Raw genomic sequence first — 17,602 nt, forward strand, 5'->3', positions numbered from 1 at the left:
GAATCATAATTCCAATAAGATAATTTATGGAATAAATCCCAACTACTTGTTCCAGAGATCATCATCACTTCCTTACGGATCACAATTAGCCGATCAAGCAGCACAAATCATACAGTTTATAGACTGCCCCAAGAAAAGTTTGCTATCAGTCCACAAAAATAAATTTAGCAATATGAAAATGGTATACAAACATTATACGTAAGAAACCATATAGAAACTGATTAAGTTAAAGCCCTGAAATTATGCAGAAGGGCTAACATTTCAGAAAATCTTATAATATGCTGTTTCTGTTACGTATACAATGAAGACGTCTATTGGTAATATACAGTATCAAATTATGATCTCTCTGGCTCACCTAACAAGAATTGAATGAATTTCTAATGCAATTGAATGATTGTTAATGCAAGATTACTTACACATGTATCGACATATATGACTGAGTATAATTTACCGTTGACTCCCAGTGTATGTCATCTACAGATTCATGCTTCTGATCGCAGGCACATGCAGTCAGGCATGGGAGAAGTGTACAGAGATGCATCCGATTTCCTTAATCCAACTCCCTTCAAGTCACTGTGATGAAGAACTTCCTGCATGTTACGCTTGAATCTATCCCATCTGAAATCAAGATCGTGAATAGACTGTAAGATTGCTCGATCTCGCAGTTTCTGAGCATGAAGAAATCGTAGTGGATTCAAATAGCTAACAAAGTTCAAAGTTGACTACTCAGGTGGATGAATGGAGTCAAGATGAAAACACAAATGTGAAGCTGGTAACTAACATGCACAAAAGCTTGAGAAATCATACAAAGAACAGAGAGGGGGAAAAAAAAGATTTTGCACTATATGGCATTCATGAATGAACTCTATAAGTCTGTGGAACAAGATTGACAATGTTAAACTGTGATGCTGTTTAATAACTATAAAAAGACTATCCTTGGTTCAACAGTAAGGTAAATTCAAGGAATATTAAATGGTGCTCACGAAGTAACCATCCTTAATTGAGATTCTACAAAAATCACAAACAATTTCAGAGGATCCAAGCATTTAAAATTCCTGGAGATCCTAGTGTGCCACTTAATAGGAAAAGGATATATGCAGTTGATTTGCTTCATATGCCAACATTTAAGAGCCTGCTTGGATATTGGTTGAGTCTGACCGAGTCTTTAATCAATCCAACAGCTGAATCTTCTTAGCTGAACCAGTATTACCACACAAGTTCAGCCCCCATCATGAGATCTATCATTTATTCCATCACTTAAAATCAGACCATAGGCTCAATATATGGGTCCACCTCAAAAGTAGTGCCTTGAGAAATTATTTGATTAAAATGAAAAACCATGACATTATATACTTATGCAATATGGGTCAAAATGCTGCTCGAGGAAGGGGGCATGAGCACAGGAGAGTAGCATAGGAAAAGATGTCAAACATATAGGACATCAGATGAATGTTTCTGAACAGCACTATTTACAAATAAAGGAGTTGCATTGTATAGCTTAGCTATGTGTAATGTAGGCAAAAGACAACTTTGTGAAGGTAACTGGAGTCATGTGAAATGGTTAAAAGAAAAAAAAACAACATATACAGAAAAGGAAAAAAGGACTTGACCTGAAGAGGTGACAATGGGCTTATGGTCAATTTTACTTTGAAAGCCATAGCCTTCTTTAGGAAACACTGCCAATATAAGATCTGGGATAAGACGACAACCACACAGATCCAACAAAATGCATTTCCATATGATGATCTCGCAAAACAAAATCAATATTCGCTTTAGATCCTCACACTACATACTGTAATCTCTCATCAGAATAACTAAAAACCTTTAAAGGCTAAAGAATCATTTTAAGCGTAAGAATAAAAAGCAAGATATGACCAATTCATCAAAGGAAAAGTTGCAAGTCATTGAGATTTTGCAGAAGCATAGAAGGACTCAGAGATTGAAAAAAAATCAGAAGAACTAAACAAATTAAAGTAGGCATAACTTTGAAAGAAAGCAAAATTAGCAAACTTAAGATGCAGTTAAGATTAATAGTGAAATCTTATACTATATTATAAAAGAAGTGTTCAGGTCTGTTAACTTTGCCCATGAATGGAATATTTTTTGCTTGGCAAAAAAAATCTTTGTTCTATAACAACAATCAACATGAGTAGTTTGGAAAACAAAACGTACATGTAACTAATTATACTTTCTCCCACATCCAGATCCAATATCCAATGTGATTTTTCTAATGACCCAAATTACTCTCTCTATCCTAACTAATTTCTCTTTAATAAACTTATTTCTCTCCTATCTCTATCCCCTTTATTAACAACCTCATCCACCTTCAATCTCTAACTCCCATTTGCATTTTCTTATTACTTATGTTATTTTTTAATATTACTATTTCTTATCTAGCTTTTTTTTTTTTTTACTAAACATGCATTGTGGATACCTGTATACTACTTTTTGCAAAAGATAGATTTATTTGTACAAACTGCTATTAATTTAAATTCCATAATTTTATAAAGAAGAAAATTATCAGGAAAAATAACTCTGATGTAAATTTCAAGCAAATTGTAGCATGCAAAATAACTTGATCGCATCATCATTCAACTACAAGATAATACAATAATGATTCCAACAACTTTCTTAGGTTGAATTCTCATTATTTATTATAATGGTTATGATTAGTGTTCCCATAATGGGTATCATCTTTCAGTACTGCAAAATACAATCCCAGTGAAAAGGAAGGCCCGGAACAACAATCAACATTCTTAAAGTGTTTCTCCAAGAAGAAGTTTCTTCCTAATATTTCTACAGTTTAAGAAAACTATGGGAATAAATAGATGAATATATATTTAAAGTCAGACAAAAAATGGTTCCTGAGAAATAACCTTATGTTTGGGTTGTCAAAAGATAAGACCAATCTCCTCTTGTCAGGCTTTATCGTCTTTGAATGTCCTTCATAAAGATACCGTCTGTGCCCCATCAAAAAGTGTGGAAAATTACCCCCTTGAGTTGTCACAAATACTTCACTGTGAACACACAAGGTGTAATCAAGTGCTGCCAAACGGGATGAGTGACCCTACAAGAACATCTAAATATCAGATAACAAATCAACCCGTCAATCAGAAAACAAGCCATAAAATACCACACTGATTTCTTTTTATGAAAACTGTGTGGCAGAACCAGAAATTTTCTTGCAAATCAAGAAGAGTACACTGGATGAAGAAGAAGGAAAAGAAGATTTTAATTCATTCTTTTCCTGGAGAAATAACTAGACTTTACTTTATATAAAACAAATGTTAAAATTACAGCAGCATCAAGATTGCAGTTTACATTTTATTCAGGATTTTGCAGTGAAAATTAAGCATTATTAATATTATTACCTTAAATGGTGCTAATTCATCAGCTGACGCTAGAGTATCCTTTGTCTCTAAAAGCGGAAATAACTGACGGAGTGGAGCCATATATCTTTCTGCATTGTAAATTTGACCAGAAGCAACATAAACTGGTGTAGTATTGTCAAACCCCATGCCTCGAAGCATCATCCCAACCTAAAAAAACCAATTATTTGATTAAAGAAGGGAATGAGGGATATATTCATAAGAAAATTCTGGAATCTCGAGGCTATTGAATAATCAAAATTAATTAGAGAAGTTCACTACCATAAATGCTGCAGTTTATGACTGCACAATGCATTATTAGCATTTTAGTTTATTATTTTATAGTAAAAGGAGCAGTACTTAATTTAAAAAAAACATACAAAGAAATAGATGAAACACAACGCATGGTTCAAGCAGCATACTTGAAACAATAACCTTGGACAATACTTGAGCAAGGAAATGCTCTCCAAATAAAACATAAGTGATATCGGTATAAAGGATCTGCCACCCCTCTTTTTTCAAAAGAGATCTGACCTAGTGCCTAAACTGCTACTTCCTCCTGCACTTAACTTGAAATTGTGATATATGGTCAGGCAGAGGTTGAATTGAGGAAGAAGTCAGCAGGAGATCCTGGGCGTCCATATAGAATTATAAGGATCTGCATATGATAACTAAAATACACTTCTATAACCCTAAATTGCCTATGGGCAGCAAACCACATTTTTTAATGGTGTATCTTATTCAATTATGTATTGTAACTTGATTTTCTATTTGTCGTGAAATAGGAATTTAATGTATTGGAATTTGGAAGCTTCATATTCTCAAATTCTCCCAACAGTGGTATCAGAATTTTATGACTAGATAACTCTTTAGTACCAAAAGAGTAAATGTTGCATCTGTAAATATTATAAGGAAAACTGCTGGACATCAACTGATAGAAACCTTTATCAGAGATTAGAAATGCCTTACAGGAGATAATTCGGATTTGTATTCAAGCACAATCATGTCATTAGGAGTCCTCATTTACACATAAAAAAAACAACAATATTTACACCAAATCTGACTGCAGATATTTCATATCACTAATAAGACAACAAATCATATTTATGTTATCAAGGTTAATTATCACATACTGAAGAAGTTAAAATATCACAATCAGAGCTTTAATTCATTTGAAAATATATATATATAATCAATAAAACAAGTTGGAGTACAGTGATGAACCTCTAATGGGGTTAAAGGGCATTTTCCACCCATTCGATTAGCCTCTGGGTTTATCTTTCGACCTGGTCTTCTAAACTTCCCCTTCCAACTCCTTTCACGAGCAATATCCATTTCATGTTTCTCTTCCTCACCACCATCATAAGTACAGCATGAAAAGGCTACCATATCCTGAAATACAGACTTGTGTGAGTCTATTATGAAGAAAGTATACAAAAATTTCAAGTCATTAATCAGAGATTGAAGTAGAAGTATACAAAAATTTCAAGTCATTAATCAGAGACTGAAGTAAGACCTCTTCAAACCGAAGATGCACTGAAACATACTTCCCATCACTCATGGAGCTATTTTTCACCATCCGGTCAACCATATTTTCAGCAAGAACCCTTATAGGTTGAGAAAACCGTAATGCTTCATAATTGGTCAAACATCTCAGCCTCTGGATATTGGATGGAACCGAGTGTGCCAACCTATTAGAGAAAGGTGCAATACGTACAGCCCTGCACCAATGAATACAAGAACTGAATAAAAATTCAAAAACTGAAGATATAAAACTCTGTAACATCTAAATACAGAAGGAAGTGAGGACATCATTTACAACAAACAGTTTGAATTCAGAAAGGGACTAGTAGAAGGAAACATTAAAAGATGTTTTTACATCCGATGATGGTTATTATAAAATAAGTACCCAAATGTTGTTAAAAACCGAGAAGGTATACCAGTACAAATTCTTATACATAATAAGTTAGTTCTTGAACTAAGCCAAACCAAGATTAGAATCAGGAAAATGCTCAACTATAGGGACAGAAATAAAATTAGATCTTATGTGGTTAACTTTTCACCTGCAACATAAAACCACTTTGAGATGAATACAAGTCCAAAAGGATGCAAATTTTTATCGAATACAAGTTCAATGAAAGTGATGTCAACCATAAGCTGCTTGGAGGCATCTCCTTTCATTTTCTATCAGTGATTGAATATCAATATTAGAGCATTTTGGTCTTGAACATAGTGATATCAAAGAAGCAGATGAATATTAATCCATACTCTGCCATCTGGGCACGGAACCTTTTAGTTTTCATTGTGACAAGTTGAGAAGATACTAAAAGAGAGACTTAAAGAAGGAGCATAACCCAAGGCAATGCCACTGATTAACACATGAAAGCAAGATTACAGACTCCATCAATTTTAATACATGACCAACATAAAATGGCTCTTTGGATCCCTGTTCACATGGAGCCAAATTATTTTTGATCGTGCTGCTATCTTTTTCATTTTTTTCCCTTTATTAGTTTACAAACTTCCCCCTTCTAAACTCCGTATAAAATACATAACAGCCTCTATTCAAGTTCTCAAGCCAACTTGCCATCAGAATATCAGATGCATGAGAAAGACTCAAGTAAAGCAACAAAATGAAAGTACCAAAATTATTCAAAAAAAAAATACCAACAGGAAACAGGAACAAGATACAATTCAAAATGCAAAACCAAACAGGAAAATAACTCCTATTTGGGCAATAGATGAAAATTGTTGTAACCATTTTTTTAAAGCATATTTACATATGTTCATATACATAGCATTACAAGAATCAAAATAGCATCTTGTTTTATTTATGAAAATGGGATGTAGATGGAACTTTTTTATTTTCAGTGAAATGAACATCTCAGATTAATTTTTAAAAAAAACATTCAGAATAATTATAGTTTTTGACATCCCAATATATTTTTAATTTTTTCAGCAGTTTCCGAGAGTCTATGCTATTCAAACAATATATATTCTGTTCTAAAGTGATATATAGTATTCAATAATTTTTGTAACCTGAGGAAGCATGGCTTAAAATATGTATGAAACATGTATGAATAAATAGTATAGACTTTCAGAAACTTCTAAACAAATATGTATGAAATATGTTTCCTTGAAAGTGCATGCTGGCCACAAGGACAGAGCTCCCAGTTGATATATTCTTCCAACAAGGAAACAGGTTCCCTGCACTTGCAAGGAATCTGCTTAAGTCTTTTAATTTAATCAAATGAAAATCACATAATTTGAGATTTATTAATTATCAGAATGGGATGGCACCTCATTCATAAAACCAAGTGATTCCTGAACAGGCCAAAGACCACTCAGAAAAAAGGCTTGTCTGAAAAACTGGGCATCATTATGCCATTTCACATAACCAATGGACTCAGGCATTTCAAATCTATTCCTTGGACTACCTCAACCCCAATAAAAATAAGGTTACACTTTTCAAGCACAGAATTTAAAAAATTGCCACAAGATGAAGGAAATATTATTCCATTGCATCATCAAAGCTGTTAAGTGACCCCAAAGAAAAACACTGCAGATTCAAAGGGTTTTAGCTGCACCTACCCACACTGATAGAATAAGATTTTTGTCAGTATTTTACTTGATCACATCGCATTCTAATGAATCTTCACAAAGAGCTAATCTTTTTCTGTTAAATTATTTTTCTAGTTTCCTTGCTAGCACTCACATCAAAAAGTTTTATTATTAAGTCTTGATTGCTTAGGTTCTGATTCATCTTAGTTTTTGATCTTTTATGCTTCGATCCATCTGTAATTACTTGTTCTCTAGTTCTTAGCCAGAAATCACCAAACTAATAAAGCCAAGCTGTAAATCTTCACCCCATATCAATTTAAGGAGTGAGCCACCAAAGTTGGATTTAACACGAGAGTTTGGTACTCTGAAACAATTAATGATATGATTCACTGCCTTTGCACGCATAAAATGTCATGCAACATCCAGTGGCTTTCACACTAGAAACGAAAATGACTCTACAAAATCAGTGAAAAAAATGATTATGATGTCCAATGCTGAGGTAAACAAAACCAGCCAAATATCATAAAGATATTCTAGTTGAGAAAACTAAATAGAAGCGCACATACCCCATTTCTAATAATTTGGGAAGGACCTTCTGCAAATAATACGTTTTGGATTGTAAGGCCTTAGTTCTCATGTTCACAATGTTGCTTATATTATAGTCAAAGCGCTTCAGTATGTCTTGTGGAAGTTCTTTGACCACTCTTACATGATTCTTGAGTGTCTCAATGAAGTAATCTTCATCAAAGATTTCCCCAAACTTGCTGAAAGTATTAGAACAAAAAAAGACATAGTTAGTCTTCAAAACATAGCAGCTAAAATAAAGGAGGTGAAGTGCATATAAATACAACTGAATAATTATAGAAAATGATATTTTTAGCATTAAAAGAAAATGTCAAAGCATTCAAAATATAAGCTGCAATGAAATTGCAAGATTTAAACTTCAAAAGAGAGAAGTATTGATCGGAACTTTTGCACAGATCAAAGCAGCAACTGCAACAACCTGTATTGTATTACCCCTTGAAAGGAAAAGCAGGATATGTACAGACATATGTAACATGAAGAATCCAACAAAGCAAGTGACCAAAAATTTCAAAATTTCAAAACAAATTTAAAGGAATTAGACAATTAACAAGTCTTCCAATTACTGTTGTACAATACAAAGAATCGTGCTGCTCATGTATGTACAATGCTATTAAATAATAGCAATTAACAACTATAGCAGCTAGCCAGCTACTATAAGAAATTATAAAAGAAAAGGTAAAGCATCCTCAAATTAAGGTGAATAAATATGGAAACATAGCAAAGAAAACAAAATATAACAAAACCAAAAAGCAATGTGTAGATCAGAGAGAAGGGGGGAGGGGGTGTCGAAGCAACTTCTGATAAAGAATATACTAGAAAGAAGAAAAAAAAAAAGGCTGTCCCAGTGATCCACAATCTCAAATGTAGCAAGAGATGAATCAACTAAAAAGAAGATGTGAACTGAATTACATAATAACCTGGAATCACGCCAAACACTGTTCAAATGAAACATGGGGATGACAAGCGTGGCATTTAATAGACCTGCCACAGCAACTGCATCGCATATCTGTCTCAAAGAACAAGCTAACATCAGATAATTTGCAGTGGAAACATGACAAATAAAGATTTATATCATAGCAAAGAAGAAAATGTTCAATTGATATCCAAAGGAACTTAACATGCTGAATGTTAGGATATAGATGTGAATAAGATGGGTGTTCGAGCATGTGTGTGTATGCATGCTTGCGAATGCATGTGTGCATGTGTGTGGGGTATGTATGTGTGACTGTGTGTGTGTGAGAGAGAGAGAGATCAGAAAACTTCAAACTTCAAAGTGAAATTAGCATGATAGGATCTCTCCAACATCCCTCAAGGCTAAGAATACAGCATGTTAAATTTATGTTATCATAAGTTAGATGCAATGATTTTGTTCAAACCAAAGTCCGCCATACCGATACCGGTCGGCGTACCGGTGGCAGCCCGTACCGGTCCCATATCGGTTCATTCTGGTTCCGTACCGGTACGGCAGTCCTACTAGGCAGTTTTCCAATAAAAAGCTCCCGGTATCGGATCCCACGCTGATCTGGTACCGGTCCTGGCCCGGACCGGTTCGTACCGGCCCGTACCGACCTGTACGCGCCAGTACGGCATACCCTAGTTCAAACCATAGTATGACGTATTGTACCATCCTAGTTCGGTACCGGTACCGGTACCGGTGGTGTACCGACACTCGGTATGCCAAAAAAAATCAGTATCGTATCGTGCCGACACTATGCTAGTGTGGCACCGGTACGGGGTCCAGTATCAAGACAACGAACCTTGGTTCGAACAAATAAATATGTTCTCTATGGTGAGTCAGTATAAGATGCCAATGAAATCAATTACACAAAAGGGCAATTCTACTTAAACATAGCTATGGACACAATGAATGACCTCAGCCAACCAGCAGCTGCCACATCATAGACAGATATATTTCACTGAAATGGACTCTGAGGACTATGATATGTTGGCTACCGCTAAATAATAAGCACCTAAAGAGTTTTGCCGCAAGTGTTAGTGGACTAAGTTTCAGGAGCATTTTTTTGTTGAGTAGCGTTATATATACCACTAAGTGCTCCAAACCTCTAGCAAAAGAATAAATAATCCACATGGCGAGTGATGTAGTACTTTGTTTCTGAAAAGATGTTACTCTTTGGGTTCTAAGGCTTCTTAAAGAAAACAAGTATAATATCAGAATATCCTTTCACCTATTAGTACTTTCTTAAAAAATGCCAACTAGATAATAGTAATTTTTAAAAAGAAATGGCAACTAATTTTTCCATACTTGAACTTACCGATAGACGTTGCTGATTTAGCCCACCATTTGCTTCGATTATGAGGAAGCCATTTGAAGGCGGCAACTCTGAGAATGCTAAGTAAAATCAGTTTCTTAATGTTATTCTGATGTGTGTGCAAATATGTGAAAAATTAAACTTCATAGTTCAATGCTCATCACGAGACAAACAGATTGGTCTTAAAAATTTCACCAAACAACAGCATATTGTGCAAAAGATTTGGTACACAGAATCTGAACATCAAATTTGAAACTCAAACCTGCATGAGATAACCTCTTGTTGAGACATGGCTTCCATCTTTGGCTTGCCTTTTGATGCCATGCTGTCATCAACTGCACATATTCATACAACAAGTTTTCAGTTATTTGACTAATCAAAGCAACAGTGAGCAAAAACTAGAAAATTCTTGCTCAAGTATGACAAACAGATTAAGAGGGGAAAAAAAGGAAAAATCTATCTGAAAAATCAATAGCATATATAGATGGATCGCAGTAGAGATAATTGGAGTACTTGATAGCGAAATCATGTTTAAAAATTGCATGTCTAAATACAGTAATAAATTATATTCATTACAAAGTATAACTAAAATAATAATACATCGCATATTATACATCTGTATTAAGTCCAAGGACACATTGCATTACCATGTCAATTAACCCTATCACTCTAAAGATTGCGAAAAATGCACCAAATTGCTAACAAATGTCCATGCAGTTTAGGATTACATCCTTAAGGCAAATACTCATAAAATTAACAATATTAGCATAATATCATCAAGTTGGAAGGATGAAGCAGATTGATATCTAAACAATGGAAACCAAGAGATCTCTTACAAGATTAGAGCCACTCAAATTCAGGGTGTGACAAGAGGACTCTTGCCTCAGAGGAAGGTGCTTAAAGAAATATGTGAAGAGTCAACCACTGTAAATATTATGGATTCAGGAGCGGAGAAGGGGGCAACTGATTCATTTCCCTGCCTCTGCAAATGAATGATGGTGCCTGCACATTGGATGATGGAAATAACATCTTGATCCTAAAACTAAGAACATAGATTCTTTCTCCATATTATATCAATGGACCATTTACACATTCTGGTCCAGTAAGTGTGAAAAACCAAAAAACTGATGCCCGCGATTGTGATTCATAACATGGAGCTTGGATTTAAGGGCCGAGACACTATAAAACCATGAAGTGGCATTAACTTAAGTACCGATTCATTGAGGTTATTAAACAGGAGAGTTCTGAAATGCAGGTCCTCTGAAGAAACATGGCTTATTTGGAGCTTTAAGATCTTCCAGTACTGGAGAGAAAAAATATGACACCAATGAGAGTAGTTGTATCCTGATAATAGCTTTTTAACATAATTACGTTCCTTCCCATCTGCTAGGCTCTCATTTAGCAAAATTACTACATCCAAACTACTGAGGGCATAAGCTACTTAGTTACAATCTATCATATTCATAACATATATTGTGTCCCTTTAAAGAGGCCCTTTATGATAAATCTTGTAAAAATGGACTCTGAACTATATAGATATTATCGTACGATTAAGATTTTACCTTTTGCCATGATAATTTGAGGCATCCAAGAGCCAAGTTATTCAAGAGTGGGAATTAGCGTAGGGTATATTGCAAAAAAAAAAAAAAAGGCATTAAAGATTAACTTTTCAATAGCATTGGTCCATACATCAAATGAATTATCTCAACACCTCAATAATATAAGTCTCCCCAACTAATAAAAAAACATTTATTGGTTATCTACTTCCTTTGCGCAATATGCTTCAATAAGAAAATTGACAAAATGGGTTCTTTTCCATCATGTGCCATAATCATTGTTTCATTGCTGCTTTCATTAGCTACATAGGATGACACATAAGTTTAGTTCCAAAATAAATCATGCAAGTGTATAATCTCCTCTCTCTTATAAAGTTGACATAATTGAACTTTCTCCATTCATATGGCGACCAACCTAGCTAGTTATTTCCATCATATTTCATACACAAAATGCTACCATTCATCATAATGTCATGTCTCTGTTTATCATTGCTAAAGCCTCCCCAATTGCCATTAACCAATAAAAAGATATAATTACCCAAACCTTATATGGACATTTTTCTATATAACTCAAACATTCTGTATACCTAACAATTTCTAAAACTGTTTCACCCGTCCAAGGATAATCTTTCAACAGTGTCAGTACTCGACGGTGAGCTTCCAGTTAGGTAATCATATTAAGGAATATATTCAAGAATGACCTAGCAACGTTCAAAGGCAAGGATTTATGTATTGATATTGTCTAAGAGGCTCATGTAGTATGTGTACTGTGCCATGCACCATTGCAGCACTATTTCACTGTAGCAAGGGTATAAGTAAGATGATCCCCTTTGTTTTCTATTCATACTAGTGTTCAGCATAATGCTGGTAGAGAGGCCAAAGGAAACCGAATTAGAGAACTTCGACCAAATAGAGGGTTGGACATGGTCAGTCACCTTCAATAATCAATACATTGTTGGGGATTTCATCTTCCATAGAGCATGTGGTGATAGAGCAGTTTGAGATTTCTTCATTATTGTTTCAGCACTAGCCACATGTTGATTCAAGTTAAATGTCCTTAGTTGCGGTAGAGTCGGGGAGAATGCTCCAACGACAAGCTAATCAGGTATCTCAGTCTTTCACTTACATGGGGTAGCTTGCTTGTTATTGAAAGGCTTAACGGAGATTTGCAGATTGGAAGCATAAGCTTTCTATCTTCTAGTGGTAGATTAACCTTCATAAAAGTCAGCTCACCCCAACATCCAATCATATTGCTCCCTCCGTTTGCATTTCAATTATAAGGGATGCCAAGAAGTTTAAGAGCCATTGGAACTTGGCATGGATCAGAAGAAAGTCTTTGATATTTTTATTAGTTTAGTAAACGTCGCTTCCTTTTTCCCTTTTGGGCCATTGGCAACTTATGAATTTTTTCTTTTTATCCCCTTCCTCGTTGTCCCTCACCACCCCCCCCCCCCCCCCCCAAAAAAAAAAAAAGTGAAACTATGAATCTGAAATTAAGAACATCCAAGCATACAGCAATGCTGCAAAAGCCTCCAGAATGGATTGATCCACCTCTCCAAGTTTCCCACAACTAAAACAACGAAACCGCTTGTAAAAATCTCACCTTTTTGTCAACATTCTATAAAATTATACGTTCTGAAAGCAATTTGATATTTCTCTTTTTACTAGTCCCTGATGACAACCTATGGGAGTCTAACTAGTAGATGCATATTAGAAAAAAAGAATAAAAAAATATTCAAGAAGACAAGAACAAAGACGACATCTTGTTCTCTACATTGCTATAAAGAAAATAAGATCAGCAAGAAAGCAAACAAAAGGGAAGAGTCCTTCCCCTCCTACCGCATTAGAGTGGCTCACGTCGGCCTGCATGAAGGGCCACAGACTCTCGAACACCTGGTGACTCCTGTACACCGCCCCCGGCGGCGGCCGGCGGTGGAGCACAGCCACCCCGACACGCACCGGCACGGCATCAAGGTTCCAGCTCCCCATGAAGACCAGCATGGCCGACACGTACAGCAGCGGCGCCACCAGCAGGATCCCCCTCCGCCGGAACAGCGCGGCCAACGCCGCGTACAGCAGCCGCTCCATCCCCGGCGGCGGCGCCCCCCACTCCTTCCTTCCGCCCCGCCGCGCCGCCCTCGGCGACGACGCCGGTGACGGCGGCCGTCTCCCGTTCAACCTCTTGTCGTGCATCGTCACCGCCGCAGCCCCCCAGATCTCGTGAAAGGTCGCTCCTTCGGGATCATTTCAAGGCCAGAGAGAGAGGTGGGGACAGACAGGGGAGGAATTAAAGAGGGAATTAATGGCGGAAGATGGGACTCGAGGCGCGCTCCAGCATAGAGTTGAGGACCGGCAAGCTTTTAAGTGGGGGAAGCCGGTGGGAAACTAGTATTTGAGATGCTTTTTTTTTTTTTTTTCTGGAGAGGGCGGTGGAGGAGCCGGATGGAGGATCTTGGCATCTTGTCGTATCGCGCCGTACATCGTATTTAGCACAAAGATCTACGTGGGTGTGGATGTGGTTATTGATAAGAGAATCATAATTGGAGTTAATTTTAAGAATCGATGGACATTAGATTCTTCGGAGACTTAATTGAGTTGGTTGGATCCTGTGCTGACACCAAAAAATCGTTTGGTCGGCAGAAAAAAAATAAATAAATAAATAAATAAAAGCCTATGTTTCAATACATGGTATTTAAAAATATAATTTTTATATATTTAATTTATCATTGTAAAGTAATACATTTCTAAATAGCTTACATCTAAAAGCTTAAAGGTATTAAAAAGAAAAAATCTAATTTCTAACGGGTAAAAATTAATTTTTTTATAAAATATAAAAATTTTATTCATATAAAAAAGCTCGAATCAAATATAAAATATTTGTTCTTTTTTTTTTTTTTAATTGATCCTTCTAAACAAGTCCTAATTCAAGACATCTGTGTGGAGTCTATGCTGTATGGTTATCCTGAGTCTTGAAAGAGAAGTCTGAAGATATTTATTGAGCACTTTTAGCTTGCAGTGATTGGTTATAAAAAGAGCCATCAAACTAATCTTTCTTGCATCCATTCTTTTGAAAGATCTGGCTTTGACTCCTTGCTCTAAATGTAGAAAATGAAGTAAAGCATGCGTCACCAGGGAGCGATCCCATATTCGTACATATCCAGAAATAAATAACCTTGTTGCCTCCTAGGAGAAGAAGGGGGGCCTTGGTTCCACCAGCTTACTTGAGCTCGGTTGAGTCTCTCTGTGGGAGAAGCCGGCCCCATAAGTCGCTCTCAATCCGTCGAGCCCGTGCTAAAAACGAAACCAGAGTCGGTGAGATCGCAATATACGTCCGAAACAACGTCACTATTTCCGGGCGCACGACAAAGGCGGAGACTATCTCAGGTCCCCATGATGGCCTCTATTTGTCCTTCTCTGGTTCTCAATAATTTGGGTCTCTTTCTCTCACTGGAGCTTCTGGAGAGATAGGCTTAAAAGAGTCTAATTGATTGAAACTCTGGATAAAAGATGAATAAAGTTTTGTTAAAAAAAGTAGAATCCAAAGGGAAAGATAGAGATGACAAATAGAGAGGAATGAATAAATAGATGCGGACTCTTAGTAGTGTTCTCGCATGGCTCCTCTCTCATTCATTTAATAATGTAGGATTACATATATGATTCTTTTTTGTATTTTTATATGAATGGATGCTGAGATAAGAGGAATTTATTGTTTCGGATCCGTCGGACCTGTCACGGGTGAAGGCCAGATGTCTATAAATTAAGCAAACTAATAGGAAATGGTTAGAATGTAAGGCATGGGCAGACCTTCCCCCCAAGTGCTTAGGTTTCAATTAGATTTTCTATAGCTCAATTGTTCTCCCCCACCCCCAAAAACTCCCCCTATAATTTTCGCCTTCAACGGAATTTGGCTGGGATTTAAAGTTTGAGATAAGTTTGGCTGCTAAGTTTATAGGAAAACTGTTATAATGACTCCTTGGTGATGTGAGTTTTTTATGTGATCTCATGAATTCTGAGAACCTCACATCTTTCTCCAACGAAATCAACCAGTAGCAGATATCCAAACTGAAGAGAGAAATAGAAGAAGGAAAGGAGGAATTTCGAGGGTAAATTGAAGGAAATAAAGAGAGAGAAGGGGAAAGGAAAAGAGGAAGCGGACTTTTCTTCCCATCAGCCAAGCTTCTCTGGTTTCTCATTTTGTTTCTAATTTTTATACATTTTGAATAAGAAAATATAAGTTTTCCCCTACAACTTAATACATTTTGTTTGTTGAGCTTTCTTTTTCATACTTGTTATCTCAGGTGTTCAAGAGACAGATAAAGGATGAGAATGTCAGCATCCCAAGCTTACAGACGTCATAAGATTGATTTTGATGTGGCGTTTCAGCTTTATATTGAACCTTATAAAGCTTTCCCTCCTGAGCAAGATGCTGGCTCCAGAAATGTTAGTACAAAGTATAGGACTATTTATATGTACTTAAAATAAGTGTATTTTGGGAATAGGTGGGAGACAAAAGCATATATGCTGGTAGTGGTACATGGGGGCGTTACATTCCTTTGCTATCGCTTTCTTCTCTTCTTTTCTCCTCCCCCTTTACTTTAATTAAGGCTTTTCGGAATGCTTTTCTTTAGGGAAATATACTCCTCACATGGGATTAAAGGAACGGGGGCTTTCGACCAGCCTTTCACCCTAAAAGTTCTTTAAAGATTTGGGGTAATGCCCGTTTAAAGGAGCTAAGATACCACTTAATCGGCGAAAAAGGGCTAAGGCGCCCTTTTATGCGTCGAGATGGAGGTAAGGAGGCAATATTAAATATGTGCTAAAAGATGAGCTCATGGGGTGTCTAGGATATCTAAAGTAAGGAATGCAATATCGTATAGAATAGTGCCGTACCAATCACAAACTGGAATGTTCGTGGTATGAATAGATCCTTACCGGGCCAAGTTGCCTGGAACCGCTGGGTTCTGAATGATTGGAGGCCTCAATAACTGAGAGAGAAGGAAATCCAACATGTTTTTTAACACTTTGTTTCAAGACGAGAGAATCTAGATGGAGAAGATAAAAGAGAGGCGGTGAGAAGGAGGAGGTGGAGAGAGTGGAAGGTGAGCTTTCATGAGTATCATGAGTATTGAAAAAAAAGATGAGTATATTTTTTTATTTTGGATAAAAATTGAAAAAAATAAAAGAATATATTAGATTTTGAAAATTAGTATTATGAGTAGGATCTAGTAGGCTTTTGATCGGCTTTTTTTTTGCGCTCACAAAACTCTATTTTTTACTCAAAACTAAAAAATTTAGAATTTAATATGCTACGGGCATTCCGTGGTAACCAGAATCAATACTATAAGGTGTTTTATATTGAATGCAATATAAAACACCTTTTTCAGTCCATGACTAAAGATGATTGAAAGCAAAGCACTGAGTATAAACAAAAGAATAAATTCTTTTCGATAGAGCTATATCTTTTGCTTAAGCTAAAAGACTCTTTAGGACCTGTTTAGATAATTGGGCTGAAAATCTTATCGAATTTATGGATTAGGCCAGCATAACCAATAAGATTATAGAATTATAAAGTGGGCTAGGCCTCTATTTATAAATATCCAAGAATAGCTTTAGGCTAGAATTTTTTTTTCCTCTCTATAAGATTCGGGCCTGCCCACTTCAAAGCTATTTCTAGATATTTATAAATATATATCTAATCTAGTCTATAATCTTATAATTTTATTGGTTATACCAGCTCAGTCCATGAATCCAATAAAAATTTCAATCCAATCAAAAGAGTAGCTAGGAGACCCTGGTCTCATATTTGACTATATCTGTTGTTAACAAGCGAAAAAATGTACATTGATTTTTACCAAAAAAAAAATGTTCATTGATTGCATCAAAATAGGCTAGGGAGTCCAGAAGAATCATCTTCCCAAATCGTTATATACCAAGTATGTCAGACCTAGGGCTTGCCGTAGGTCCATATCTGAAGGGAGTCTTCATGCATCTTATGGCAGGTCTGACGGAAATTGCTATTGGTGATTTTCACTTCCCCAGTCATGTCCATGCGTGGGGTAGTTGACCTGCCAGTCCTAACGTCCAGACTTCCGCTTTAAAATTAAAGATACCTTCTCTTCTATTTTTTTTTAACGTTTTTGAAGGACCGGTTCCTTCATCTTAACTGTTCACACAAATACTTATCATACAGGAAAGATGTCAGTCATTGAGATCTTTTTTTTTCTTCGAATATAAAGGGAAAAATGGAACCAATTTAGTGATG

General features: G+C 36.2%; 1 protein-coding gene across 2 annotated transcripts; it reads right to left on the reverse strand.

Moving 5' to 3' along the window:
- Positions 1 to 221: 221 nt before the first annotated feature.
- LOC103701306 (O-fucosyltransferase 9-like) lies at positions 222 to 13,735 on the reverse strand. 2 transcript variants are annotated; one of them, XR_001879103.3, is made up of 11 exons: positions 13,180 to 13,735; positions 10,047 to 10,119; positions 9,788 to 9,855; positions 8,432 to 8,520; positions 7,496 to 7,693; positions 4,885 to 5,089; positions 4,593 to 4,760; positions 3,372 to 3,539; positions 2,877 to 3,067; positions 1,611 to 1,676; positions 500 to 618 (listed from the first exon to the last, which is right to left on the reverse strand). XR_001879103.3 is itself a non-coding variant. In XM_039133200.1 (10 exons), the coding sequence occupies exons 1-10, from the start codon at positions 13,531 to 13,533 to the stop codon at positions 483 to 485; spliced, it is 1,650 nt and encodes a 549-aa protein (XP_038989128.1). In that variant the 5' UTR covers positions 13,534 to 13,730; the 3' UTR covers positions 222 to 482. The 2 variants fall into 2 exon arrangements, 1 of the variants encoding a protein (XP_038989128.1); XM_039133200.1 differs by lacking the exon at positions 1,611 to 1,676 and having other exon boundaries at positions 222 to 618; positions 13,180 to 13,730.
- Between the last annotated feature and the right edge of the window lie 3,867 nt (positions 13,736 to 17,602).

This window comes from Phoenix dactylifera, chromosome 14 (genome assembly GCF_009389715.1).
Source record: "Phoenix dactylifera cultivar Barhee BC4 chromosome 14, palm_55x_up_171113_PBpolish2nd_filt_p, whole genome shotgun sequence".
NCBI classification, from domain to species: domain Eukaryota; kingdom Viridiplantae; phylum Streptophyta; class Magnoliopsida; order Arecales; family Arecaceae; genus Phoenix; species Phoenix dactylifera.

Bases quoted from the DNA above. Each gene is read 5' to 3' on its own strand.
- LOC103701306 (XM_039133200.1), bottom strand. From the start codon at position 13,533: ATGCACGACAAGAGGTTGAACGGGAGACGGCCGCCGTCACCGGCGTCG. The intron at 9,856-10,046 runs GTTTGAGTTTCA...TAGCATTCTCAG, and splicing joins CAAGAGGTTATCTCATGCAG to AGTTGCCGCCTTCAAATGGC. The intron at 8,521-9,787 runs GTAAGTTCAAGT...TCTTTGAGACAG, and splicing joins TAAATCAGCAACGTCTATCG to ATATGCGATGCAGTTGCTGT.